Source organism: Muscardinus avellanarius (genome assembly GCF_963383645.1).
Source record: "Muscardinus avellanarius genome assembly, chromosome: 9".
Taxonomy (NCBI): Eukaryota; Metazoa; Chordata; class Mammalia; order Rodentia; family Gliridae; genus Muscardinus; species Muscardinus avellanarius.
Window position 1 is genome coordinate 6,709,141 of NC_137795.1, and position 26,485 is coordinate 6,735,625.

Below are 26,485 nucleotides of genomic sequence, written 5' to 3' on the forward strand. Positions count from 1 at the left end.
TACAAACCTGAGTGGAGCCAACAAAATAACATTTGTAATGTTTGTCTTCCATACTGCATTTCCTAATACATAACATTTTCCTCCCTGGAAAATGGGCCACTCCTCGAGTGTACTGGCCAAAACCTATCACCTATCATCATCAAGACCTGGGTTATATGTAAAATCTTTTTCTACTGAAACTTTTCCTGGCGAGTAGTCAACAGATGACTATCTTCACTGGTACAAATACTTAATGACTGTAAGCAAATGTATGCTGATTACCATCTCTATCTCCAGACTGGGCTTTGCCAAGTCTCCAGTCACCTTTGGGACAAAGCAGCCTTAGGGGTTTGGTAGGACTGCATTGTCACTAGATCAGCTTCTTTACCTTACCCATTCCAGAGATGGTATTTGCTTTACTTACCTTACTGGCTTTGTAAAACCCCACATCCTAAAAGCTACTGTACAAAGTACCATGGTGATATAATTGTGCAGTGAACCACCCTGTAGATTACTTCCCAATCTTGTGGACTTAAGAGCAATGTAGTTCAGGGGTCACCAGACTGTCTGCAGAAAAGATGCTTTTACAACCACCTTGAAAACCACTTTCTACATATGAGACTTTTTGGCTTTGTATGATTTAGCTCCTTGTGTCTAAAACATTTGTTAAGGTCACATACACCATATGCTGATTCTCCAAACCAGATTACTGGAAAACCTTCATGTAAGAGACATATCCAATTTTATAAACTTATAAAAAAACCTCTCAACCAGAATGTCAGCCAGTTTCAAAGTTCCCCAATGATTTTCACAACTCCTTGGTCTATGATTAGTACAATCTTCCAACTGTGAGGTTATCAGACTTGGCTCTATTTTGAGTTTGAACAATGTTGCTTACTGACCTCAGTGATCAACCAGTTATTTTGAATGTAAATTCTTTCATCATAATTTCCAGTGCTTGTACCCCTGGAGCTTGAGGCAGAACCCATGCAGCTAAAAAGTACTCTTGTGACCCATACACAAAGGTCAGTTGACTATTGTCCTAAATTGCCCAAAGCATGCAGGTGATGTATTAGCTTATGCCTGAGGTAAAAAGCATCATCATTTTCTTAGGACCTTAAAAATTGGAAGCCAAGTATTCTGACAAGTTCATAGCTGACACAGCTATTTCAATTCCAAGCTATAATTGGTAATACTTCTGGTTATCCATCCAACTTACCTGTGAGATTATAAAATCAAAGTAACTATAGTCAATACCTTGGTTCATTCCTTTTATCTGGTTTAATTCAGTTTAAGTGCCCAAAACAATACTTGATATTAACTATGACCCCTGAACCTTGACTCTTAATAAAAGACAACCACCAATACTCACTTGCCAAGTGTAGTTGCAATAGAACTGACACTTTAACTACAGTATGCAAGATCTATCTCAGCACTTCTGGAAAAGCCAGCTCTTATGGAACCTTGACCTGGGTGAAATCTGAGATTTCAAAATGCCACCAATATTAAACATACAGGAAACTGTAGTATTCAAACGCTGAATATGCAGTGCATAAGTAAATAGCATTTTATTAAGGGACAGCCAATAATGTCCACAATGCTTTTCTCATTTGAAAAATATGTGAAAACTGCTTTAAAAATTTAGGGAATGGCAATCTTGTAGACAACTGGATGTTGATAGAACAAGATTCACACATTTTGTGTAAACATTACACCAAGTGCTTGGATACAAAAGCATTTATTTTATAAATTTTGTATTTAAAATAGAGCGCTTCAATCTGTCTACTCACAAATCCTAATTTAAAACACGATACATTTATCTGACTGGCTTGATGTTACTTTTTACAAACACTCATTTTGTTATTTTATCAAGAACCTGGTACTAAATGAATTGTTTGTTTTGTCAGAAAACATTTCCCTTTCATGTTAGAGTGCTTCTTAAATGAAGGCACAAACAAGAACTACTTTCAGATGGTACAGAATTTCTTATTTCTTGAAGACTCTGTGGTTGACCACTTCTTCATTAGTTACCTGCAGCAAGACACCTTCCTGCCAAAGGAAAAAAAAAGTATCTGAAGAAGTTTATCATGTTTGTCCAAAAGAACCTAAATAACTTCAGTGGTGGTCTTAGGATCAAAGATGACTCACTGGTGCATATCTAGAATAAGCCCTGGGTATCACATTCCTGAAAAGGCAATAAAGCCAGGAAATCAAACTCTGAAGATACTTTCAAGAAATGAATTTCAGCAGTCAACCTACAGCTCTATTTAGGTAATGACATGGGGCAAGAATTACATTTTAACCCAATTAGTGATAATGGATACATACGAGATTCATAGTAGACATACACTTGAAACTATTATCTGGCAACAGATCCAACCATTTTGCCCTGCCTCCTTTCAGCCTCATCTTGGTTAGGTATATAGCTAGAACCAACAAAATGTCTTAATTTTAATAACAGCCCTAGATCACTGAAAATGCTTGATCCAAGAAATGTGAATACAACAAGGGTGTTATGCTGGGAAATTTCATGATTTATTGAACTTGTATAGCCTAACTTTTACCTACCATTTTACTACCAACACCACTGAAGGAACCAAGAAAAGCTTTATTAATGATCACTTGGCTTGCCTCAGCTGTTGAAATGAAGCACTTTACAGTCTTTGTGGCAGCAGAATATACTTGTCCATGGTTCATATCAATGCTAAATTCCAGCAGGGAAAAAAATGATATGTTAAGCACCTGAATCTTCATGGAGAGGGAGGGGATGGGAAAGAAGGAAAAAAAGGGGAAAACAACCAAAATAATTTAAATGACAGATAGGAAAACAGGGTATAAAAAAATTATTTTCTTGAGTTTATAAATTGTTAAACTCAATTTGTAGCTATGTTAAAACTATAAGAGCCACTATACTGAAAGACCATTGAAGAGTTATTAGTTTTATCTTTTAGGGAGGAAAATTAAGAAAGAAAAAGTAAATAAGATCTTACCTAAAGAAGTTTAACTGAAGCTTAGAACTATTTTGCTCTACACCCTCAGCTTTCGTTGGCATCCTTATAAACTACTGTAGTTAAAGCTTTGTAGAAACAGCACAGTTTTTTAAGACTGGCTGAACTTAGTAGCCGTCAAGAGTTCTCTTGTACTAGACCTGTGTCCCTGAAGAGTACCTCGCTGGGGTTATTTCCTTTCCTTGCATTGAAGAAGCAGCATCTAAAAGATCTAAAAAGGTGTTTCTCCTTGCAGAGATATCCCTTAAGTTATCTAGATAATTTAATCCTGATGAATTGCAGACAACACACTTATATCTGACCAGCATTTATCTTAACACAAATATTAACAACTTTGCAATAGACCTTAATTATACTACCCACTCCACTCCTTAACTTATTTAAAATAAAAAGTCTATAATTACACAATTTCCTTTAGAATTATTTTATTAAATCATAAATGTACAACAGCTTCTTAACTCTACACACGCACTTAAATTTTTAAAGGAAAAACGTTATGTCTTATTACACCATGATCCTGGCTAATAGCTTTTTTCAAAACTTTGAGAAAAATCTTAAAAAAGGTTTCACATGTCACCTGAAACTTACAAATTTAACATTATCAAAGAAGGAATGCTTCTACACTCTTACAAAGACCACTAGAAAGAAACAACAATTAAAAAGCTAAGAAACTGTCTCAAAGGCATTTTTTTTACAATCCTTCCTCCACAGTAACGTAATGTTATTAAATAATCCAATCCATTCACAAAATGGCTCTCTGCATCTGCTCTGGTGTCTTCTGCCATATCACTGCATATTTATGCATGACTGAGATAAGAGTTTCCTTAACATTGTTATTTCGATAACCTGAAGCTGTTCTGTTACCTCTGGGCTCTCATCCTCTCCTATTTATACAGTGAAGCCTGTTTCAACAGAAGTAAAGAGTAAAAAAAAATAGGTTATGAAATTATCCATCTAACCAGATTTTAAGGAAAGATAACATGATCCTAAAAAGCTTTTTTACTCCTGCAGCTAGGTCTCCCAAGACAATATTAATAATAAAACTCAAAAGCTACTTACCCATGGTAAATAGGAAGAAGCTCAGTATCGGCTCCTCCCACCATAACCCCCACTTCCTCCACTTCCTCCTGGACCATAGTTTCCTAGAATAGTTAACACAGCAAGAAAAGCAAACTTACTATGATTTTCCAACCAACCCAATTATCAGTTTTTACCTCATTAATTTCTTGGGGAATAAAATATCTTGGCTCACTAATTTTAACTTTCTGAAACTTTTGTGGTATGAAGGGATGGAACCCAGGGGCTTTCTACCTCCGGGCCACATTCCGAGCCCTCATTTATATTTTATTTAGAAATGAGGTCTCACTAAAGCTGCTGAGCCTGGTTTCTCAAGCTAAATACTGGCTTGAATAAAGGTCTCTACTTCTCAATGAGTTTCACCACATAAACATACTACTTCCCTGTGCTTCAGAATCTTATTTGGCCATTTCTTAAGAACTCCCACCTCCCATCCTTTTGACAGCATTTACACCATATCAAATTCCACCTCACCACCCACCCCAATCCCTACTGTGATATTCCAATTCCTTTTTGGCTGTTATTAAATAAACAGAATATAAACATAACATAAAACATCCCAAAACATAAACATCCTTAGGATAAAGAGAATAATCTTAAACCAGTATCAGCACACTTGTAACCCCAGTACTTGGGGAGGCTGAGACAAGAGGATAACGGCCAGCCTCAGCCACTTAGTGAGACCCTGTTTCAAGATAGGGCTGGGGGTGTATAGCCTGGGGATGGAACCTCAGGGGCATTCTATCCCCAGTACTGCCAAAAATAGTCTAATCTTCTAATCAGAAAAAATTTTGGAGCATCTCAATTTCAGGTTATGAATTACCTCCACCATATGGTCCACCCATGTTCCTGCTACCACCAAAGTTTCCACTCTTCATTGGGCCATAGTTAGAAGGTTGCTGGTTATAATTCCCAAAATCGTTATAATTTCCACTTCCATAATTTCCTGTAAAGAGAAATGAAGAGCAGCAGAGTGAACCTTAGAAAAAGCAACAGAACAGTAAGCCAATGGTGCACGCCAAGGTAATAACTAGGATGCTCCCACAAAAATGCCAAGTAAGGGCAAAATGAATCTACAACTTTTAAATGGCATACAGAAAACATTGAAACAAGTAAAAAGTATAACCAGAGTCATTAATTCCAACCCCAACTCCTGCCTCAAAGTTGCTGGGACCTAGCTCAGTGGTAGAGAGCTTGCCTAGGACATGTGAGGCCCTGATTAAATCTGTTTAATGGTTATTATTCAGATTCATTGTTTAATAACCATTAAAGTTTGCAGGTATATTTACTTACCTCCTCCATAGTTGTCATAACCACCTCCGTAGCCCCCACCCTGGTTTCCATATCCAGGTCCTCCACCACCATATCCTCCTCTGCCTCCTCCATAACCAGGGCTACCTCCAAAATTGCCACCTGTTACAAAATACCTTTAATCACTTAATATTCTCATTGTCATTTGAATTATTTTACCATGTCCATTTCTAGTTTCCTAAGCCACTTTTATAAAAAGTGTTCTATAAAATTTCATAAAAACATCTAGTTGAACATTTGGGGATCTAGACTTTTAACACACAACCTGATAAAGCCATATGGATTACTTGAAATACCACACTCCTTTCCCTATTGAAAAACTGATTTGTATTTTGAATAAAGATACGAGCAAACTAACATTAACTATTAAGAAGGGTTGTATCACCCTAACTAGCCCAAAAGATTGTAATCCCAATAATTGGGAGGCTAAGACAGATGGATCAGATATTCACAGCCAGCTTCAGCAACCAAACAAGACCCTGTTCTCAGGGTATATAGCTTAGAGTAAAAAGGCCTCTGGATTCAATCCCTAGTACCACAAAAACAAGAACTTTGATAAAGAGTAAATCTCAAATGTCTAGACTCTCCAATTAAAATTTGAATTTCAAAGTAAAGTTGTTCTCTAAGACTGGAATTAAACTGCAAGATCTGGCCTAACTCAGTTTTAAGGTTTTTTTGTTTGTGTGTGAGGCACTGGGGATAGAACCCAAGGGCATGAGCATATATACTCCCAGACATTTTGTTTTGAAATAGGATCTCACTCAGTTGCTCAATGTCCAGGAACCTGTGATATTCCTGTCTCAACCTCTGTGGAACTACACAAATGTGCAACACACCTGGGTAAGTTTCTTTTTGGAAAATCTGTTGACCTTTTTTTTTTTTTTTTTGGTGGTACTGGGGGTGGAACCCAGAGGCTTTCTACCTCCGGGCTATACTCCCAGACCTATTTTATATTTTATTTGGAAACAGGGTCTCACGAAGTTGCTGAGAGCCTCACTAAGTAGCTAAGGCTGGCTTCGAACCCGTGCAATCCTCCTGTCTCAGCCTCCCAAGTGCGGGGATTACAAGCGTGCGCCACCATGCCCGGCTTGTTGGCCTCTATTTTTAATACATCTAATGTCATTGTTTGATGTATTCGTGGCTTACAACTTTGCCTGTAGTCAGAATACTTATAAATCTTCCAAGAGCTGGGGGATTACTTAAGGACTAAAAACAATTGTTCTTGTAGGATATACTCTGCTTAAATCTTATCTCGGTCAAATCAGTATTCTACACTTTTGCAGAACAGTACACGTAATTAAACATCTAGTTCCAATTTTTTTCTTGTGAAATAGTACTTTATAATAGCACCTTACCTGCCATTTAAAATTCACCCAATTCAATTCGTACAGTATTTAAAAAAGGTAAAAACCTAAAAAAACCCAAGTAATTAAACTATCACCTAAACCCTTTAACAAAGGTTAAAAACTACTCAAACATACAACACATTCAAATGTGATCAAAATCTTAAGTCACATGAACCAAAATGTAAAAAAAAAAAAAAAAAAAAAAACTGACCTCCAGGTCCTCCTCCGTACCCATTGTAGCCATCCCCAAATCCACGTCCACTTCCATATCCATCTGTCAAGGGGTCAGAAATCATGATTACTATTATCCTGTTTAATCCTCTGCATTTTTAACACCTATCCTCCCCATTTTTTTTTTTTGGTACTAGAGATGGAACCCAGGGACCTTCTACCTCTGGGCTACACACCCCAAGACCTATGTTGTGCTTTATTTGGAAACAGGGTTCCACTAAGCTGTTGATGTTTTCTTTGGACCTGTGATCCTCCTGCCACAGCCTTCCCAAGTACACAGATTACAGGCATAGGCCACTGCGCACAGCTAGTCCATGTTAATGCCTCAGAGAATGAAAAAAAGGAACCTTGAGATACAAAACACCATTACTGAGATACAAAACACCATTACTAGCTTACAAAAACAAGCACACTTCCAAATCTTATTTTTAAGCTCATAATGCTTGTTTGCCAACTTTGTGTATGTTTCTGTATTTTTAAGGATGTTCCAGTATCTAGAACTGATTTTTAAAACTGGAGATTTTAAGAGTTCATTCTGCACTGCAGTTACAGTACCAATTACTAATCCCTATTACCTCACTCCCAGAACTATTTTTAGACAACTTAAAAATCTGAGATAACATTTAAAAACTAGTTTGGATCTAATTCTAGTCAAAACAAAATTGTAATTAAAAAAAAAAAAAAAAATCAAGTCTACTTCACCCTTCAAGTACTTAGAAACAGAACTTACCAGAACCTCCTCTAAAGTTACTTCCTGGGCCCGGTCCGAAATTTCCACCGCCACCACGTGAATCCCCAAATCCAAAGTTACCTACAAGAAATGCCCTAGGTTAGTAGCAAGCACTTTTTTATAACAACAACAAAAAAAGAAGTAAGATTACCTCCTCTTCCGCTCCTAGAACTTTGGACTTCTTGCATTTCTTGTCTCGACAGAGCCTTTCTTACTTCTGCGTTATGACCATTGATGGTGTGGTATTTTTGCACTGTAATGAAGAATTTATACTCCATTAAATGATTACTTATGATGTAGCTCTTATATCCGAATGTAATTTATATAAGAGCTACAAACCCACTGCTTATAGACACTTACATACAATTTTATCCACAGGATCATGGTCATCAAAAGTAACAAAACCAAAGCCTCTTTTCTTTCCAGACTGCCTATCAGTAATTATCTCAATGGTATCAATCTTGCCATATTCTTCAAAGTAATCTCTAAGATGATGTTCCTCAGTGTCTTCTTTAATTCCACCAACAAACAGCTTCTTCACAGTCACATGAGCTCCTGGTTTTCCAGACTCCTGAAATAGTGGGAAAGAAAACGTTATCTGGGCTAAAACTAAACATGATTGTAGACATGCCTTTGTACCACACATCTAGCTTATACCTATCTTACTAGCTTAAAGAGAGGAAAAAAAGCCCACAAACCTAATACAGTTTTAATAAGAACACTGAACTACTGTTTCAGAAACTTCATTCGAGACATTTCCCCCCATACTTATCGTGCAAAGAAATTATGTTTTGCTTACCTCTCTTGCTACAGCACGTTTCGGTTCAACCACTCTCCCATCAATTGAATGAGGTCTTGCAGCCATGGCAGCATCAACCTCAGCCATGGATGAGAAAGTTACAAAACCAAATCCTCGAGATCTTTTGCTTGCAGGATCCCTCATAACCTTTAAAACCGAAAAGGACACTTTAGCATTTAGTTTTATTACCTGCGTTATGAAGTTAACATATATTAGAAGTTTGTTTTTTTTTTTTACTGTATCAGCTAATTGTAACATTTTAAGTGCCAGTCTAAACCTAAGACTAGCCTCTGCAGCCAGACTTTCAATTAACGTACCACACAGTCTGTAAGTTTCCCCCATTGCTCGTAGTAGTTCCTCAAACTTTCTTCTGTGGTTTCAAAGCTTAAGCCACCAATAAAGAGCTTACGGAACTGTTCCTTTTCTCTCTGCAAAGGAAAATACCATTTCAATTTTTATTTACATTTTCTCTTTGTATGCTGGAAATTAAATTCTTAAATATGAGGTGACCTGCTGGCAGAGTACCTTTTTCCTCTCCAAAGGAACAGTTTCTAAAGTTTTCTGGGGGGGAAAAAAAAAACTTACATCAAATTTAAACCATATGTTAAACTGCATTATTAGTTGTGTTACACCAAAATATTGCTAAATGCTTGATCTAAATTTACTTAATTTTAAGCCATTTTTCACTTACAAATACATTATCGTTACCCACTTAAACTTTTTAATATAAAAACCCAGCTCCGTAATTATCATCCAAAGGTTACCATTTATTTAAGGATTCAATATCTGAAGTGACAACTTTCTCTTTACTACCCCCCTCTGGTGGTGATTAGAAGTATCTCAACCTCCCCCCAACCAGAGCATCCTTTCTCCACTTAACTGGAGATAATGAAAAAAATCTAAACACTTAAAATATGCATGAAAATGATAAAATCAACACCTTATCAAACAAAATCAATTCTTTTGATCAGCTGTATCAAAAATAGACATGTAAAGGTCAAAAAGTTTACAAACTTTTTTGGGGGAGGGCAGTCTCATATTAACCTATTTAGACACCAGTATAGTCAATAACATTTATCTACAGTTATCTGGCATCTTAAAAGCCATGAAAATTTCATGTTTTAACGCTTCCATTTATTTCCAACTAAGCAATGCCTATCAGGTTTCCTTACGTCGGTGGCCATCTGGTAAACCAAGCAGCACAAGTGTCTTAAAACTGTACAAATAGGAAAACTAAAGTCTTAAAATATCTGCAATTTAGCCACCAAATATACTGCACAAAACATTTTGGGCAATTAAGAGAGGCTATTAAGCCAGGATTACAAGGAACTGTTCTTATTTTTATTTAGATTATAAATACCTACAACCAGCTACCTTGAATGCAAGATAAACTAAAAGGTCAAATGTAATTATGACTACAAGAAATATCTGGTTCCTATTAAACAGGACTGCTCTCAACCCAGGTCTACGGAAATTGTTCTTCATAGCCTCCCAATTGCTCAAGAAAAGTGATCAAATACCAATTAAATCTTCACTCTATAGTTAGGTGTTCAGGATTCTGAAAATTAGACAACTTATACAATCAAACTAGCCCCTTTATAACATTCAAGTTAACTTTTAAGAAGGCTATTCGGCAAAAATTCAATTATAAATACGTTAAAAACATCTAAATCCAACTAAATCAGTGTTATCTACACTAATTCTTACATATCGCTAACAAAAAGCAAAAACTCATTACTTACCTCACAGTTTTTTCCAAACTTACCCGATGTCCACTATCGATTATAAACAAAGTTACTTTAAATGTGCTTAGGGTCAAAGAAAATAACCAGGAAGACCCCCTTCGCTTGAAACCTTATGCTTATCAATGTAATGATCAACCATGATTGCAAACAAATGAGAACAGCAAGTGACAAAGTTCAAATACATAGGGGCCCAGGGCTAAAAACAGCTTTTGTTAAAATATTCGCATTAAAGGACGAATCTTGCTTTAAGCAAAGTACAGTTGGGGTAAGATCATTTATTATTTCACTTCCCTAACTTCGGGCTTATCATTTGCAAGGATTCGTACTATTTACGCAGCAAAAATTAAATTTCCGTTAAAAGGTATTTTAAAATAGATTCTACTGTGCAAGCGAAGCCTACAGGACAGTTAAAGGACTTTGACGAGTATTTCTACACCACCCCCCCCAAAATAAATGTGCTCACTGCCTCACGCTGGGTCCTAATCTGAGGGCTCAATTTTTTCTAACTTCTAGCTTCCTACAATTCCACTGCTTTCTTACTTGCTGCATGCAGACCGAGAAAAGACCGTTACCCCAAGAACAAGGGCTGGGGAGTATAAAAATGGCTTCTTTGTGGCAAGGCCCGCGTTCAGCCCGGCCCGAGGCCCCGGGTCGCGCTGCCTTCTCCGCCCCGGGCCAACCCGCCCTGCGGAACCACTCCCCCCCCTCTTCTGTGTGGCTTCTGGACGCAATGGCGCCATTTCATCGAGGGGAAGGCAGAGCGCCTTTAACGAGGTGCGCAGGACGCTAAAGATCCAAGCTCACAAAACCCTCGGAATCCACCTCGAAACGGTACGAAAAGCAGCCCGAGAAGAAAGAAAAATAGTTAACCACGTCCATGCTTCGGGGAGGGGGTGGGGGGCTCGCGCCTGAAGAACGGGGCGCGTTCAAAGAAAAAAACGCTGCGAGGGAGCAGAGACGGGAAAATGGCGGCCGCCAAATCCGGTTCCCGGGAGAGGGGGGGAAGGAGGAGGGCGGGGGAGGGGAGCGCCGCAGACCCGCGCCCGCGCCCCGGCGACCCCGCGGACGCCCGGCCGCCCCCCGCCCGCCCGCCCGCGCCGGCGACCCCGAGGGACACGCCGCCGCGCCCGCGCCCCGCGCCCACGAGGCCGCGCCGCCATGAGGGCGCTCCCCTCCCCCACCCGCCCGGGGAAATGGCGCCCGAGGGTGGGAAGGCGTGCGCACCGCGGCCTGCGCCCGCTCCGGCCCGGCCCGGCCGCCGCCCGGCCGCCCGCTCGGCGCGGCCCGGCCCGGCCCGCCGCTCGCCGCCCGCCGCGGCCTCGCCATGCCCTCGCCAGAACGCATTCATGTCAAACCCGTTACCTCCATCGCGGACTCAGTCGCCTCAGCCCGATTTCCCGCAGCCGAGCGAGATGAGAGAGATCTCCGCGGACGCACGCGAGCCGGACTCGTCCTGGCGCTGGGGTGGGCTCCGCCGCCGGGGGAGAAAGACGCCGCTGGGAGCCTCCGCTCGGGACCCGGCGCTGCCGCTACTGCCGCTAGAGCCGCTGCCGCCGCTTTTCTAGAACCTTCCCCCCGTCGAACGCGTCCGCTGACGTCAGGCCGTTACGTAAACGCCCCAACCGCCGCCAATGGCGGGAAGGCGCCGGCCCGCCCTGCGTGCCCCGCCCCCGGCGCAGGCGGCCTGGGGGCGTGGCGGGCGCGCTGCGCAGGCGCGCTGGAGGGCGCCGGGCTGGCGAGAAACGGTCGCGCCGTTTGAAAGGACGCGGCCGGGCGGAGCGTGACGGGCAGCTCGGAGCCCCGCCCCCCGGCCCGTGGGCGGAGCTCGGGCCGCGCCCGCCCCACGCTCCCGCCCCTCCCGCTCCCGCCACCAGATTCCTTCGCCGCCCCGCCCCCGCGGCCCGGCCCTTCCGGAGACACCCGAGGCCGCTCGGGCCGCGCCGCGCAGCCCCCGCCGGCCGGCCGCGGACCTGCTGGGCGCGGGGCGGGGTGGGCGGAGCCCGGCTCGGCGCCCGCGGCGACGCTCGGCCCGCGCCCGCCCTCTGCTCCTCGGGCCGGAGCCGCGCTCGGTGAGTGCCGCCGCCGCCGCCGCCGCCGCCGCGCCCCTCCCCCGGTGGGCGGCGCCGCCCCTCCCCCGCGCCCACTCCCGCCCGAGGCGCGCAGGCCGGAGACGCGGCGGACGGACGGAGCGGCGGCGCGGTGGTGAGGTCGGCCCGGCCGGGCGGCGAGGCGGCTGGCCTGCGCGGGCCGAGGCGGCGCGGAGCCCAGGCCGCGGCGGGCGGCGGCCGCGGGCAGACAAAGCGGGCCGGCGCGAGGCCCGACGCCCCGCCGCGCCCAGCCCCGCGACGTGGCGCCGCCCGGCCCGGCCGGCCCGCCGCCTTTGTCTCCCGCCGGCTGACCACGCGGCCCGCGCGCGGCCGGGCCCTGCGGCGGGTGGGGGCGCGCCGCGCGCGGGGTAGTCGCGGGCCCGGGGGCGAGGCGGGCCTGCCCGGAGGGCCGCGCTGGATTGTGCGGACGGGACCGTTACGAGGTCTAGAGGAAAGATCCGGGCTAGATTACCGTTGTGTTTAGGAATCAGGCCCGTTTCTGAGCGAAAAGGTTTATCTTTTTTTTTTTTTTTTTTTAGTAAAAAATTGGAGGTTATTTTACTGTAAATGAGACCTGGATTAGCAAAAGTGTTTGCCTATTTTCCTCCATGCAGAGGTATCTCAGGTACCAAAGTCCCTGGTAAAGTGTTTCTAAACTAACTCGCTTAGATCACTGATCCAGGCATATATCATCACTCAGGAGTCCAAATTGTTCTCTGTATCTTTTAAAAATGCGGGCTACCTATAAGTGGGTTAAAATCTAAACAAATTTATGATTACCTTTTTCGTGTATGAAAGCATTCTAACACATTTTTCTATTGATAGCTCTTCAAGTCTGCAATAAAAAATGGCTTCCAATAAAACCACATTGGTAAGTTCATGAAAACCTAAATTTGTAAGGCTCTCGCTGAAGGCCCACCCCGTTATAATTTTGTATTTCTGTAGTTGCGAAATTTCTGTACATGCATTTCCCAGGTCCACCAGTAGTGATAATAGACGGAAAATTAGGCCCTAACGCAAAAGAGTATTAAAATACTATCTCGAGTGTCCAGATGCACTTAAATCTGATTTCAGGACGACAGCACAGTAGGAATTTTGCTGGGTTATTTTTTAAATGAAACACTAATATATACCAGGCATGGTGGCCCATACTTCTAAGCTCAGTACTTGGGAGACTGAGAGAAGGATCCCAAGTTCAAGGACCATTGCTGCAACAGAGTAAGACCCTATTTCAAAAACAGAAAATGGGCCCCACGTGGTGGCGAGCTTGTAATCCCCGCACTTGGGAGGCTGAGACAGGATTGCACAGGTTGGAAGCCAGCCTCGGCTTTAGGCTCTCAGCAACTTACTGAGAGAAACCCTGTTTCCAAATAAAGTATAAAATAGGTCTGGGAGTTAGCCCAGAGGTAGAAAAGCCCTAGGTTCCACCCCCAATACCACCCAAAAAAAAGAACAAAAAATAGGGCTGGGGGTGTAGCTCAAAGGTAGAACAACTAACTCAGTCTGATCCCCTGCTTCACCAAACACTCACAGGTTGGAGACCAGCCTCAGCTACACAGTGAGGCCCTCTGCAACTTGGTGAGACCTTGTTTCAAATAAAAAGAATAAAATAGGGCTGGAGTGTAGATGGGAGGTGGAATGCCCCGGTTCCGTTCCCAGTACTGCAATTAAAAGTTCTGGTTCATTTTTTAATTTGTGCCATCTTTAGAATGTATATGATAGCAAGCCTGGTATGGTGGCGCAGCATTTGGGAGGCCAAGACTGGAGGATCACAGTTTGTAAACAGCCTCAGCTACTTACTAATGCCCTTTGCAACTCAGTGAGACTCTTTAAAAACGAATTAAAAAATAGGGCTGAAGGTGTAGCTCAGATGGAATGCCCCTGGGTGCCATTTCCGGTGCCGCAAAAAAAAATATATATATATATATATTCTAGAAAATAGAGTTTTGTGATGTGTAGCCTATCTCTTGGGGCAAGCTTTGTGGTAGATTCCCAAATATAGGTCAAAACCATCCATGATAAATGCATGAAACTTCTGAGCCTCTTCAAGACTGAGGTAACTATCAAATTCTGTGTGGTCAGTAAACCAAGCTGTAGATAAATCAGGTTGGCGTTACAGTCACCTGTGTCTTACTAGTCTTAGATGAAAAAGGAATGGAATGGGCGTTCTGTGAGGCTTTGAGGATGCATATCTACAGAAAGCAAGCGTGTTGGTGCTCATTAAAATTGTTGCTTTTGCAAGTGGGAAACAGCGAATTTCCTTTAAATAACGAATATATTTTGTCTCCAAAGTCCACCTTATCCTTGGAAAAACTGCTAGCATAAGCCAAGTACATACTGTAGAGGGTATTGTGGGGTGTGTGTGTGTGTGTGTGTGTGTGTGTGGTACTGGGGGTGGAACCCAGGGGCTTTTCTACCTTTGGGCTGTATTCCCAGACCTGTTTTATACTTTATTTGGAAACAGGGTCTCACTAAGTTGCTGAGAGCCTCACTAAGTAGCTGAGACTGACTTCGAACCTGTGTGATCCTTCTAAGCCTCTCAAGAGCTAGGATTACAAGCGTGCATCACCATGCCCTATTCTGGGTTTATTATTTACCTTTTTTTTTTTTTTTTTTCTGGGTATCAAACGGGTTTTCTGCCCCTGTGCTAAGGCCCAATCCTATTTTGAAACAGGGTAGCTGGGCATGGTGGTGTAACATATTTAATCTTGGGAGGCTGAGTCAGGAGGAGTGCGGGTTCGAGTCCAGTCTCTACTATACAGCTCCAACCCTGTTTTCAACATAAAAAAAAGTGGGATGGGGATGTAGCTTGGAAGTAAGATGCCCCTGGATTCAATCCTCAATACTATCCAGAAAAAAAAGAAGAAGAAAGAAATAGGGTCTTGCTAAGTTGCAGCTTTTTTGTGTGTGTGGTACAAGGGATGGAACCTCAGGCATTCTATTATTATTTTTGTTCAGGTCCAGGGATGGAACCCAGGGTCATTTGATCTCTGAGCTACACCCCCAGCCCTTTATTTCTATTTTTCATTTATGGTGGTACTGGGGCTGGAGCCCAAGGGCTTTCTACCTCCAGGCTGTACTCCCAGACCTATTTTATATTTTTATTTGGATACAGTCTCACTTAGTTGCTAAGAGCCTTACTCAGTAGCTGAGGCTGGCTTTGAACCTGTGCAATTCTCCTGTCTCAGCCTCACAAGAATGGGGATTACAAACATGTACCACCACACCCAGCTTTTCTTCTTTATTTTGAAACAGGGTTTTACTGAGTTGCAAAGGGCCTCACTAAGCTGAGGTCCTCCTGTCTCAGCCTCTCGAAAATGGGATTACAAGCGTGTGCCACCACCCATGTTTTTATTTTGAATCAGTCTCACTAAGTTGCTGAAGCTGTCATGAAATCTCTTGTCCTCCTGTCTCATCAGCCTTCCAAGTACTAGGATTGCAGGCATGTACCACCGTGTCCAGCTGTGGCTTTCATTTTATTTATTTTTTGGGGAGGTGGTACTGGGGGTGGAGCCCAGAGGTTTTTGCTTCTAGGTTACACTCCCAGACCTATTTTTTTTTTTTTTTTTTTTGGAAACAGGGCCTCACTCAGTAGCTGAGGCTGGCTTCCAGCCTGTGTGATCCTCCTGTCTCAGCCTCCCAAGCATGGCCACCATGCCTGGCTCTGGCCTTAGTTTTAAAAGAGAAAAAAATAAGCTCTTCAAAGCAGTTTTCCAATGCCCATTTGACCTCCGAGCTACACCCCCTGCCCAATTTTTTATTCTTTATTTTGAAACCGGGTCTCACTGAGTTGCAGAGGGCCTCACTAAGTAGCTGAGGCTGTCTGCGAACCGCGATCCTCCGGTCTCAGCCTCCCAAATGCTGGGATTACAAGCGTGCGCCACCACGCCCGGCTCCCAATGCCCATGTTAATACAACGTCTTGCATGCTGTTTTTTACTTTTGTTTGTGGGTCTCGGGATGGAACCCAGGGGCATTCAATTCATCCTTTGAGCTATACCATCTGCCCTTTTTTTTTTTTTTTTTTTTTCCTTTATTTTGAAACAGGGTCTCACCAAGTTGCAGAGGGCCTCAGTAAGTAGCTTAGGATGTCTGTGAACAATGATCCTCCAGTCTCAGCCTCCCAAATGCTGGGATTGCAAGCATGTGGCCACCACACACACCCAGTTGTATGCTGGTTGTTTTTGTTGTTGTTGGTTTTGTTTTTAAGACAATATTTTCCTTTCAGCCTTCTCCCTTCCTGAACAGTAGCTGTTTTGCTTTTCATTAAGGGTCATTATCTTATAAACTTTTGTCTACTCCAGTTTATTTGCCATTCTATCTTTTCGTACTGAAGATTGAACCCAGAAGCATTCTACCTCTGAGCCCTATTTTTTATTCTTTTTTTTTTTTTTTTTTTCCCCACTACTGGGGGAACCCAGGGGCATTCTACCTCCAAACTACATACACCCCCAGCCTGATTTTTTATTCATTTTGAAACAGAATCTTGCTGGGTTGCAAATGGCCTCACTAAGTAGCTGGGACTGTCTGCCAACCACATCCTCCTGTCTCAGCCTCCCAAATGCTGGGATTACAAGTGTGCGTCACCACGCCTGGCTGTTACTCTTTATTTTGAAACTGGGTCTCACTAAGTAGCTGAGGCTGGCCATGTACCTGCAATCCTCAGTGAACTGGGATCCTCCTGTCTCAGCCTCCCAAGGTCAAGGATTACAAGTGTGTGCCACCACACCCAGCTTTTTGTCTTTTTTTTTTTTTTTTTTTTTTTTTTACCTTTCTTGTACCCAACAGAGGCAGAGTGTTACTTTAGTGGGCCCAGTCCTAAAGTATTTTACTAACAAAAATAATAAGGCCTGACTTGCAAACCATGTCCAACAAAATCAGGTGTTGCTTGGATTTTTTTTTTTTTTTTAAACTACAGGGCAGCCGAGTGGGGTGTGGTGGCCCACACTTGTCATCCCAGCATTTGGGAGGCTGAGACAGGAGGATCATGGTTCATAGACAGCCTCAGCTACTTAGGCCCTCTGCAACTCAGTGAGACCTCAGAGGTAGAGTGTCCCATGGTGCCTCAAAAAACATATATATACTCAACATGTGAGTGTAATTTCTCTTTTTATTTTAGCAAAAAATGGGAAAGAAACAGAATGGAAAGAGCAAAAAAGTTGAAGAGGCAGAACCTGAAGAATTTGTGGTGGAAAAAGTACTGGACCGGCGTGTGGTGAACGGGAAGGTGGAGTATTTCCTGAAGTGGAAGGGGTTCACAGAGTAAGCAGCCACGGCGCTCCTTTTGAATTTCTTGGTGTCTTCACATGTAACTGTTTTTAGCCTAGATCTTTTATCAATCTTCCCATAGGTCTATTTACATTTAAAGATACTTTTAATTGCAGGTTATCTTGTTTGAGATCTGTTTTTAACAAGCCAAGACTTTAGCATACAGCAAGTTTCTTTTTTTTTTTTTTTTTTTTTTTTTTTTTCTTGGTGGTACTGGGGGTGGAACCCAGAGGCTTTCTATCTCCGGGCTATACTCCCAGACCTTTTTTATATTTTATTTGGAAACAGGCTCTCACTAAGTTGATGAAAGCCTCACTAAGTAGCTGAGGCTGGCTTCGAACCTGCGTGATCCTCCTGTCTCAGCCTCCCAAGCGCGAGGATTACAAGCGTGCACCACCATGCCCGGCTAGGGGAGTTAAGTTTCTAAAATGACAGAATTTAGCTTACTGTGTAATGCATATCAATGTCATTAACTTGTACTAATTGAAATATGTAATGGTGGTGGTTTCTGGTCCAAACAGACCTAAAAGAATTTAATCTATAAAGCCGGGTGTGGTGGCACAGGCTTGTAATCCCAGCTAATCCCAGCGCTTGGGAGGTTTAGACAGGAGGATGCACAGGTTCAAAGCCAGCCTTAGCTACGTAGTGAGGCTCTTAGCAATTTAGTGAGACACTGTTTCCAAATAAAGTATAAAAAAGGTCTGGGAGTAGCCAGGCATGGTGGTGCATGTTTGTAATCCCAGCATTTGGGAGGCTGAGACGGGAGGATTGCGCAGGTTCGAACTCAGCCTGAGCAACTTAGTGAGGCTCTTTGCAACTCAGTGAGACCCTGTTTCAAAATAAAGAATAAAAAAATAGGCCTGGGGGTGTACCTCGGAGGTAGAATGCCCCTGGGTTCCATCCCCAGTACCACACCAAAAAAAGTTGAAACTACATAATAATTTCTGGAACTTAAGTGTTGATAATAATATAGGCCCTACACCAGGTTTTTAGTACCCTAATCTTTAGGTAGAGTCTGGGATTTTGTTTTGTTTTGGGTTTTTTTTTTTTTTTTTTTTTGGTGGTACTGGGGGTAAAACCCAGAGGCTTTCTACCTCCAGGCTATACTCCCACACCTTTTTTATATTTTATTTGGAAACAGGGTCTCACTTAAGTTGCCGAGAGCCTCACTAAGTAGCTAAGGCTGGCTTCAAACCTGCGCGATCCTCCTGTCTCGGCCTCCCAAGCGCAGGGATTACAAGCGTGCCACACCACGCCCGCTGAGTCTGGGATTTTTTTAAGTGAGGTTTTCAATATGAATTTCAATATGAGTTGCTCTCCTATTTGTTCTTGGTGATGTTAACTGAGTATAAGTTAACTGAGTATAACCCAGAGGTAGAAAAGCCCCTGGGTTCCACCCTAGTATCACAAAAAAAAAAAAAAAAAAGGACTTGTTTGGTTCTGCCCCCTGTAGGAGTGTGTATGCTGCGTGTGGTACTGAGGATGGGACCCAGGGGCATTCTACCTCTGAACTACACGTGCCAGGCCCGATTTTTATTTCTTTTATGGTGGTACTGGGGGGGGTGGAACCTAGGGGCTTTTATGCCTCCAGGCTATACTCCCAGACCTGTTTTATATTTTATTTGGAAACAGGAGCTCACTTAATTGCTGAGAGCCTCACTAAGTAGCTGAGGCTGGCTTCGAACCTGTGCGAAAGCACTGGGATTATAAGCGTGTGCCACCATGCCTGGCAGATAAATTCTTTATTTCAAAACAGCGTCTCACTAAGTTGCTGAGTGCCTCCTCTTGTCTCTCTCATCCAAGTACAGCGATCACAAGTTGCACCACCGCACCTGGCTAAGTCTGGGTTATTATAAATTTAGATTTAACCAGTTTTTCCTTAGAACTCCATGAAACATTAAAATCTGATTCCCAGCCGGGTGTGGTGATGCACGCTTGTAATACCCGCGCTTGGGAGGCTGAGCCAGGAGGACCGCACAGGTTCGAAGCCAGCCTCAGCTACTTAGTGAGGCTCTCAGCAACTTAGTGAGAGCCTGTTTCCAAATAAAATATAAAAATAGGTCTGTGAGTATAGCCGGGAGGTAGAAAAGCCTCTGGGTTCCACCCCCAGTACCACACACAAAATAAATAAGTAAATAAATAAATAAAATCTGGTTCCCTTTTTCTATTCCTCACCACTAAGACCATTGATAAAACTAAGAACTACCATGTATAATACAATACAGAAATCTATGTTGGAAATAACATTAGGTTAGAGACTTTCTAGTTTTTTCCCCATCCAGTGATTTAGGTTTACCAGGTTTGGAGTCTCTAGATATCTAAAGACAAAATACTAAATGGCAGAGGTTAGTACTTTTCCCAGCATCCCTAGAATAATTTTAATTCTACATAGTTTTGTAAAGGATTTTTGGACCAAAGCACCGGAAGTTCACCTTTCAGCCATTCTGAAAAGTACATGGTAATGGTCCTGTCGCCCTTATGCCAGGGGTCAGCAGTCTTTTTTCCCTAAAGCATCATAAATTACTGTTGTAGGCCATGCATCTCTCCAAGTCTGTGCAGATGGTGTAAAAGCAGCAGTAGATGTTAAGAAATGCACATGACTGTGTTCTAGTAATGCTTCATATGGGCTCTGAATTTTATTTACTTATTATTTATTTTCTGGTGGTACTGGGGGTGGAACCCAGAGGCTTTCTACCTCCGGGCTATACTCCCAGACCTATTTTATATTTTATTTGGAAACAGGATCTCACTAAGTAGCTGGGGCTGGGTTCATATCTTTGTGATCCTCCTGTCTCAGCCTCCCAAGTGTGGGGATTACAAGCCTGCGCCACCATGCCCAGCCTGGGCTCTGGAATTTAAATCATGTAACTTTCACTTGGACAATTTTTTCAAAACTTTTTCCCCTGCAATACTAAAGTAGTAGCTGAGGCTGGCTGCAAACCAGGATCCGCCTGACTAAAAGCTGGGTGTGGTGACACACACTACTAATCCCAGCATTCCTGAGGCTGAGACAGGAGGATCACGGTTTGCAGACAGCCTCAGCTACTTAGTGAGGCCCTTCATAACTCAATGAGACCCTATTTCAATATAAGGAATAAAAAATAGGGTTAGGGATGCAGCTCAAGGTAGAATGCCCCTGGGTTCCATCCCTAGTACCACCAAGCTATACTCCCAGACCTATTTTATATTTTATTTGGAAACAAGGTCTCACTAAATTGCTGAGAGCCTCGCTAAGTAGCTGAGGCTGGCTTCGAACCTGTGCGATCCTTCTGTCTCAGCCTCCCAAATGCAGGGATTACAAGTGTGCGCCACCACGCCCAGCTTATTTTTTATACTTTATTTTGGAACTTAATAAGTTGACAAGGGCCTCACTGAGTAGCTGAGGCTATCTGTGAACCTGTGATCCTCCTGTCTCGGCTTCCCAAATGCTGGGATTATAAGCGTGCACCACCAAGCTTGGCTCAAAATCATTGTTCTAAAACGGAATGCCGGGTGTGGTTGCCCACGCTTGTAATCCCCACACTTGGGAGGCTGAGACGGGAGGATCACTGAGTCCCTGTTTCAAAATAAAGAATTTTTTAAAAGGGCTGGGGGTATAGCTCAGAGGTAGAATGCCCCTGAGTTCTTCCTCAGTACTGCAAAAAAGAACAAATGGAGAGGATAGGAAGAGGATGCTTAGTATCTATAGTACAGAGAATTTTTTTCGTAAGATCTCAAACTAGAGGGTGGGCGTGGTGCCGCACGCTTGTAATCCCAGCATTTGGGAGGCTGAGACTGGAGGATAGCAGTTCCTGGACAGCCTCAGCTACTTAGTGAGGCTCTGCAAATTAATGAGACCCTGTTTCAAAATGAATAAAAATAGGGCAGGGGGTGTGACTTGGAGGTCGAATGCCCCTGGGTTCCATCCCCAGACCCTCAAAATAAAAAATCTCAAACTAGCCAGGTGTGGTGGCGCACGCTTGTAATCCCTGCGCTTGGGAGGCGGAGACAGGAGGATCGCGCTGGTTCGAAGCCAGCCTCTCTGGCTTAAAGAGACCCTGTTTCCAAAAATATATATAAAATAGGTCTGGAAGCCGGGCGTGGTGGCGCATGCTTGTAATCCCAGCATTTGGGAGGCTGAGACCAGAGGATCACGGTTCGCGGGCAGCCTCAGCTACTTAGTGAGGCCCTCTGCAACTCAGTGAGACCTGGTTTCAAAATAAAGAATAAAAAATAGGGCAGGGGGTGTAGCTCGGAGGTTGAATGCCCCTGGGTTCCATCCCCAGACCCGCAAAAAAAGAAAAATAAAATAAAATAGGTCTGGGAGTATAACCCGGAGGTAGAAGGGTTTCCAGGAACCCCAGTACCACCAAAAAAATAAATAAAAATAAAAAATCTCAAACTAGATCCAGATAATGGTAAACCATATTTAATCAGGTTGGTTTTGTTTTTTGGGTTTTTTTTTTTTTTTTCTGAATGCAGTGCTGACAATACTTGGGAACCTGAAGAAAATTTAGATTGTCCAGAATTAATTGAAGCATTTCTTAATTCTCAAAAAGCGGGTAAAGAAAAAGATGGTACAAAAAGGAAATCTTTGTCTGACAGTGAATCTGATGATAGCAAATCAAAGAAGAAAAGAGATGCTGTAAGTATAAACATTTGCCTACTAGACTGACTACCCCCTTCCCCATAAAGGGTGGGTAAACACTGTAAGTGCTTGATGTGTAGGTCAGAAGGGATAAACACGTTTAGCTAGGTTGTAAATGCACAGTAAGAATGCCTTGCTCTGCTGTCTTAGGGAGATGATAGCTTTCATTCCTGAACAGACAATTAACTTGTGTTCCAGGACTGGCTTTTATTTTGGGCTTTTTTATTTTTATTTATTTTTTGTGTGTGTGTGTGGTACTAGGAATATAACTCAGCTCATTCTACTTATGAGCTACACCCTACCCTTTTGTTTTTTGTTTTTGTTTTGTGGTACTGGGGGTGGAAGCCAGGGGCACTCTACCTCTGAACAACACCCCCAGCCCTAATTTTTTATTCTTTATTTTGAAACAGGGTCTCACTGAGTTGTAGAGGGCCTCATTAAGTAGCTGAGGCTGTCCGTGAACCATGATCCTCCTGTTTCGGCCTCCCAAATGCTGGAATGCTGGGATAAAAAGCGTGTACCGCCACGCCCAGCTTGTATTTTCTAATTTAAAACTGTCTCACTAGGTTGCTAAGAGTTGCTAAATTGCTAAAGCTGATTTTGAACTTGCCTTGCTCCGGCCTCCCAAATACTGGGATAACACATGTGTGCCACCATGCCCCGCTGAAATATATGAGTCTGTCTGTCTGAGGATGGAACCCAGAGGCATTTTACCTCCAAGCTACACCCCCTGCCCTACTTTTTATTCATTTGAAACAGGGTCCACTCAAGTTGTGGCTGAGGCTGCCGTGAACCACTCTCCTCCTGTCTCTGCCTCCCTAATGCTAGAATTACAAGCCTGTGCCACCACGCCCCGCTGCTTTTTTTTTTTTTTTTTTTTTTTTTTTTTTTTTTTTTTCTTCTTTTTTTCCTCCTAAGCTGAGATTATAGCCAGGAGGCTAAGACTGGAGGATCCCGGATTTTGTTGGGGTGGGGTACTGGGAATTAAACTTAGGGGCATTCTACCTCTGAGCTACCTCAGCCCTATTTTATTCTTTACTTTGAAACAGAGTCTCACTAAGTTGCAAAGGACCTCACCAAATTGCTGGGGCTGGCCACAAACCTGCAATTGTCCTGTCTTAACATAGCCTTCCAAGTACTGGGCTTATGGTACAAAAAAGAAATCTGTCTGACAGTGAATCTGGTGATAGCAAATCAAACAATAAAAAAGGACTTGGGGGTTTATAGCTTGGAAGTAGTGTGCTCTTGGAGTCAATTTCCTATACCAAAAAATAAACATTTTTGCCTTGCCAACTGGTCTACCCTGGCAATTTGTGGAAAGTCTTGGTGCTGAGTTAGTCTTTCTAAGTTCAGGCAGTCTGTATACAGTCAAATTAGTAAAGGACCATGGATTTGAAATTGGTCATTTTAACTAGATGCAAAGAAAACTTTACAGATGGTCCATTAAATCTTCATGACAATCTAAAATACTTTTTATTCCATGAAGAATATTTAAAACAGGGTCTCCCTAAGTTGTGCAGGACCTCACTTAAACAGCTGAGGCTTGCCGTGAACCTGTGATCCTCTATCTCAGCCTCCCAAATACTAGGATTACAAGCCTCTGCCACCACTTCCAGCTTACCTCTACTGCATTTTCTTGCTGTGATATATTGTTTCAGTCCATGAAAAAGAGACTAGAACCTCTTCCCGAAGGGGTCTCGGGGATTTTCAGACCTACTACAGTATAAATTACTAATTTATATGAAGTGCTTTGGGGATAGACACTAGGGATTTAATCCAGGGGCATTCAACTTTGAGTCACACCCCCAGCCCTAGTTTTTATTCTCTACTTTGAAACAGGGTCTCATTAAATTGTGGAGGCCTCACTAAGTAGCTGAGGCTGCCTTAGAACATGTGTGATCCTCCTGTCTCAGCCTCCTGCACTGGGAGCGCTGGGATTACAAGCGTGCGCCACCACGCCCGGCTTGATGCAATATTTTGTTAAAAATATCTTAAGCATTTTCTATCACGTACCAGATGTGCAGATTTTTTTCTTGTAAAATTAGCGGGAATTATTATATTAGTTCTAAATGTTTGTTCTAGTTTTATGCTACTAGAAAGTTTTGGTGTAAATTATATTATGAGCACAAGTTAGAAGTTAATACTGTTAGCTCACTGTGTGAACAGTAATCACTTCTTGTAAATAGGCCGACAAACCACGCGGCTTTGCCAGAGGTCTCGACCCTGAGCGGATCATCGGCGCCACAGACAGCAGTGGGGAGCTGATGTTCCTCATGAAATGGTAAGCCTGTCGGTGGTTGGTGATGCCTTAAGAGTAGACCTGTTTAAGACTTCTCTGGAAGTTACCTAGGAGAAGTTTTATAGTTCCCATCATGGATAAAGGGTAATTATCTGCTGAAGAATAATTCTTTTACTTTTGGAATGTTTTCAAGCAAGAGCCTGCAGTATGGCCTGTTTTTGAAAATAAGTATTCAGACATGGCTATAGCTATCTAATCCTCCTAAAGCACTTGGTTGTGGTTGGATTTTGTTTTGTTTTGGGAACTGGGGGTTGAACCCAGGGGCATTTGACCTCCAAGCTGTGCCTCAGCTCTTTTTTCTTTATTTTGAAATAGGGTCTCACTGAGTGTCAGAGGCCTCTGAGTAGCTGAGGCTGTGTTTTAAACCTTCTGTCCTCCTGTCTCAGTCTTCCAAAAACTGATGTTACAGGCATGTGCCTCCATACCCAGATAGATACATCTTGATTGGATTGTTCTTGAGCAGTTCTCAGTTGACATGAACTGTTTATTAACTGAGTTTTTTTCCTCACAACAGGAAAGATTCTGATGAGGCCGACTTGGTGCTGGCAAAAGAGGCCAACATGAAGTGTCCTCAGATTGTAATTGCTTTTTATGAAGAGAGACTGACTTGGCATTCTTGTCCAGAAGATGAAGCGCAATAATTGTTTGCATTGTTTTTTATATATATTTATATATATATATAAAATCGGAGTCTTGGTTATTTGATTTACTAGTGTGAAAATAACTACATTCTAATGAAAATCAAGTTTGATATGTTGGTTTTGGAAGTAGCATTGGGGGAGTTGCTGGGTTTTTTGTTTTGCATCAGTAGCACTGGTTACTTTGAGCAAATAAAAGCTTTCTGTAGTTGCTTCCTTTATCAGAAAACAGCATTTGATACCATGGTATGTTTCCTCTGCCTTTCTAAATACTGGGAAAATTTCCATAGTCATACTCAAGCAGAGCTTGTCTTAAACTCATATGTCTAAGGACCATTTTGAGTTTTTGTGTGTATGTGCGTGTGTGTACATAATATATGTAAACGGTTTTTGTTCTTAAGCATTCATCATAACAAAAACCACAGTTTTTAAGTGCATGTTTCTAAGATGACATTCTTTTGAGCAAACTATGAAATATATCACATCAAGTTAAATTGAAAATTTTTTTTCAAAGCCATAACCTTTCAAGTTAATGATTCTATAGCTCATTGGACATTTAAGTTGGATAATTTAAAAGCTGCAGCAGCGAAGTTCATATATCTTTATAATTACATAAATACAAGTTTATTAGCAAAATTCTTTAAAGAAAAATACTATCACTACCAATAACATCCCCTCCTGGACAAGAATACTACACAAATCCTGATTTCTTCTAGTTAACTAAGCAAGACCTGGTAAATGAGCATTTTTTAAGTTCCTCTGGTGAGCCATTCCTTTAAGAAAAAAGGCTGGGCTGGGCGTGGTAATGTTTCAAAACAAACTTAAAAAGGGGCTGGAGTGTAGCTTAAGGCAGAATGCCCCTGGACTCCGTGCCCCCCACTCTTAGAGAGTTTGACGCCTAGGAGTATAGTGGTGTACACCGTAATCCCAGGATTTGGGAGGCTGAAAAATAGCAGGTTCAAGACTTGTGCACAGTGGCTTGGCAAGACTCTGTTTGGAAATAAATAGGACTGGGGGGTAGATGGTGGTAGAACTCCCTGGGGGTTGAGTCCTAGTTCCACTCTTTTTTTTTTAAATTAAAATCTAAAAGATCATGATACATGGAATGTCTCATGATTGATGAGAACATGATTGGGCAATTTAGGACCTGACATAAGTGAGCACATTTTTACGATCTAAATTTTTGACCTGCATGTATTTACCCCAACTCATTCCTTAACATGTAGGCCCAGTCTTTTCAGTATTTGGTTTACTGGTTCAATACAAATCAAGAAATAACTTTGTAGTAATCAGAATGTTATCCAACTGTATATTGTTTATTGTAAATACTGGTGAGCAGTG

At 42.7% G+C, this 26,485-nt stretch overlaps 2 protein-coding genes across 2 annotated transcripts; one reads left to right on the top strand and one right to left on the bottom strand.

Moving 5' to 3' along the window:
* Nucleotides 1–4,067: 4,067 nt before the first annotated feature.
* Nucleotides 4,068–11,701, bottom strand: HNRNPA2B1 (heterogeneous nuclear ribonucleoprotein A2/B1; the record flags this gene model as incomplete). Its single annotated transcript, XM_080701464.1, has 11 exons — nt 11,589–11,701; nt 9,007–9,042; nt 8,799–8,909; nt 8,482–8,628; nt 8,043–8,253; nt 7,834–7,935; nt 7,683–7,763; nt 6,933–6,995; nt 5,358–5,477; nt 4,888–5,010; nt 4,068–4,129 (listed from the first exon to the last, which is right to left on the bottom strand). The coding sequence occupies exons 1-11, from the start codon at nt 11,592–11,594 to the stop codon at nt 4,068–4,070; spliced, it is 1,062 nt and encodes a 353-aa protein (XP_080557590.1). The 5' UTR covers nt 11,595–11,701.
* Nucleotides 11,702–13,160: 1,459 nt separating this feature from the next.
* On the top strand, nt 13,161–25,147 carry CBX3 (chromobox 3; the record flags this gene model as incomplete). Its single annotated transcript, XM_080701588.1, has 5 exons — nt 13,161–13,184; nt 17,432–17,574; nt 22,042–22,204; nt 24,394–24,488; nt 25,021–25,147. 5 exons carry the CDS (start codon nt 13,161–13,163, stop codon nt 25,145–25,147), a joined length of 552 nt encoding a protein of 183 aa, XP_080557714.1.
* Between the last annotated feature and the right edge of the window lie 1,338 nt (nt 25,148–26,485).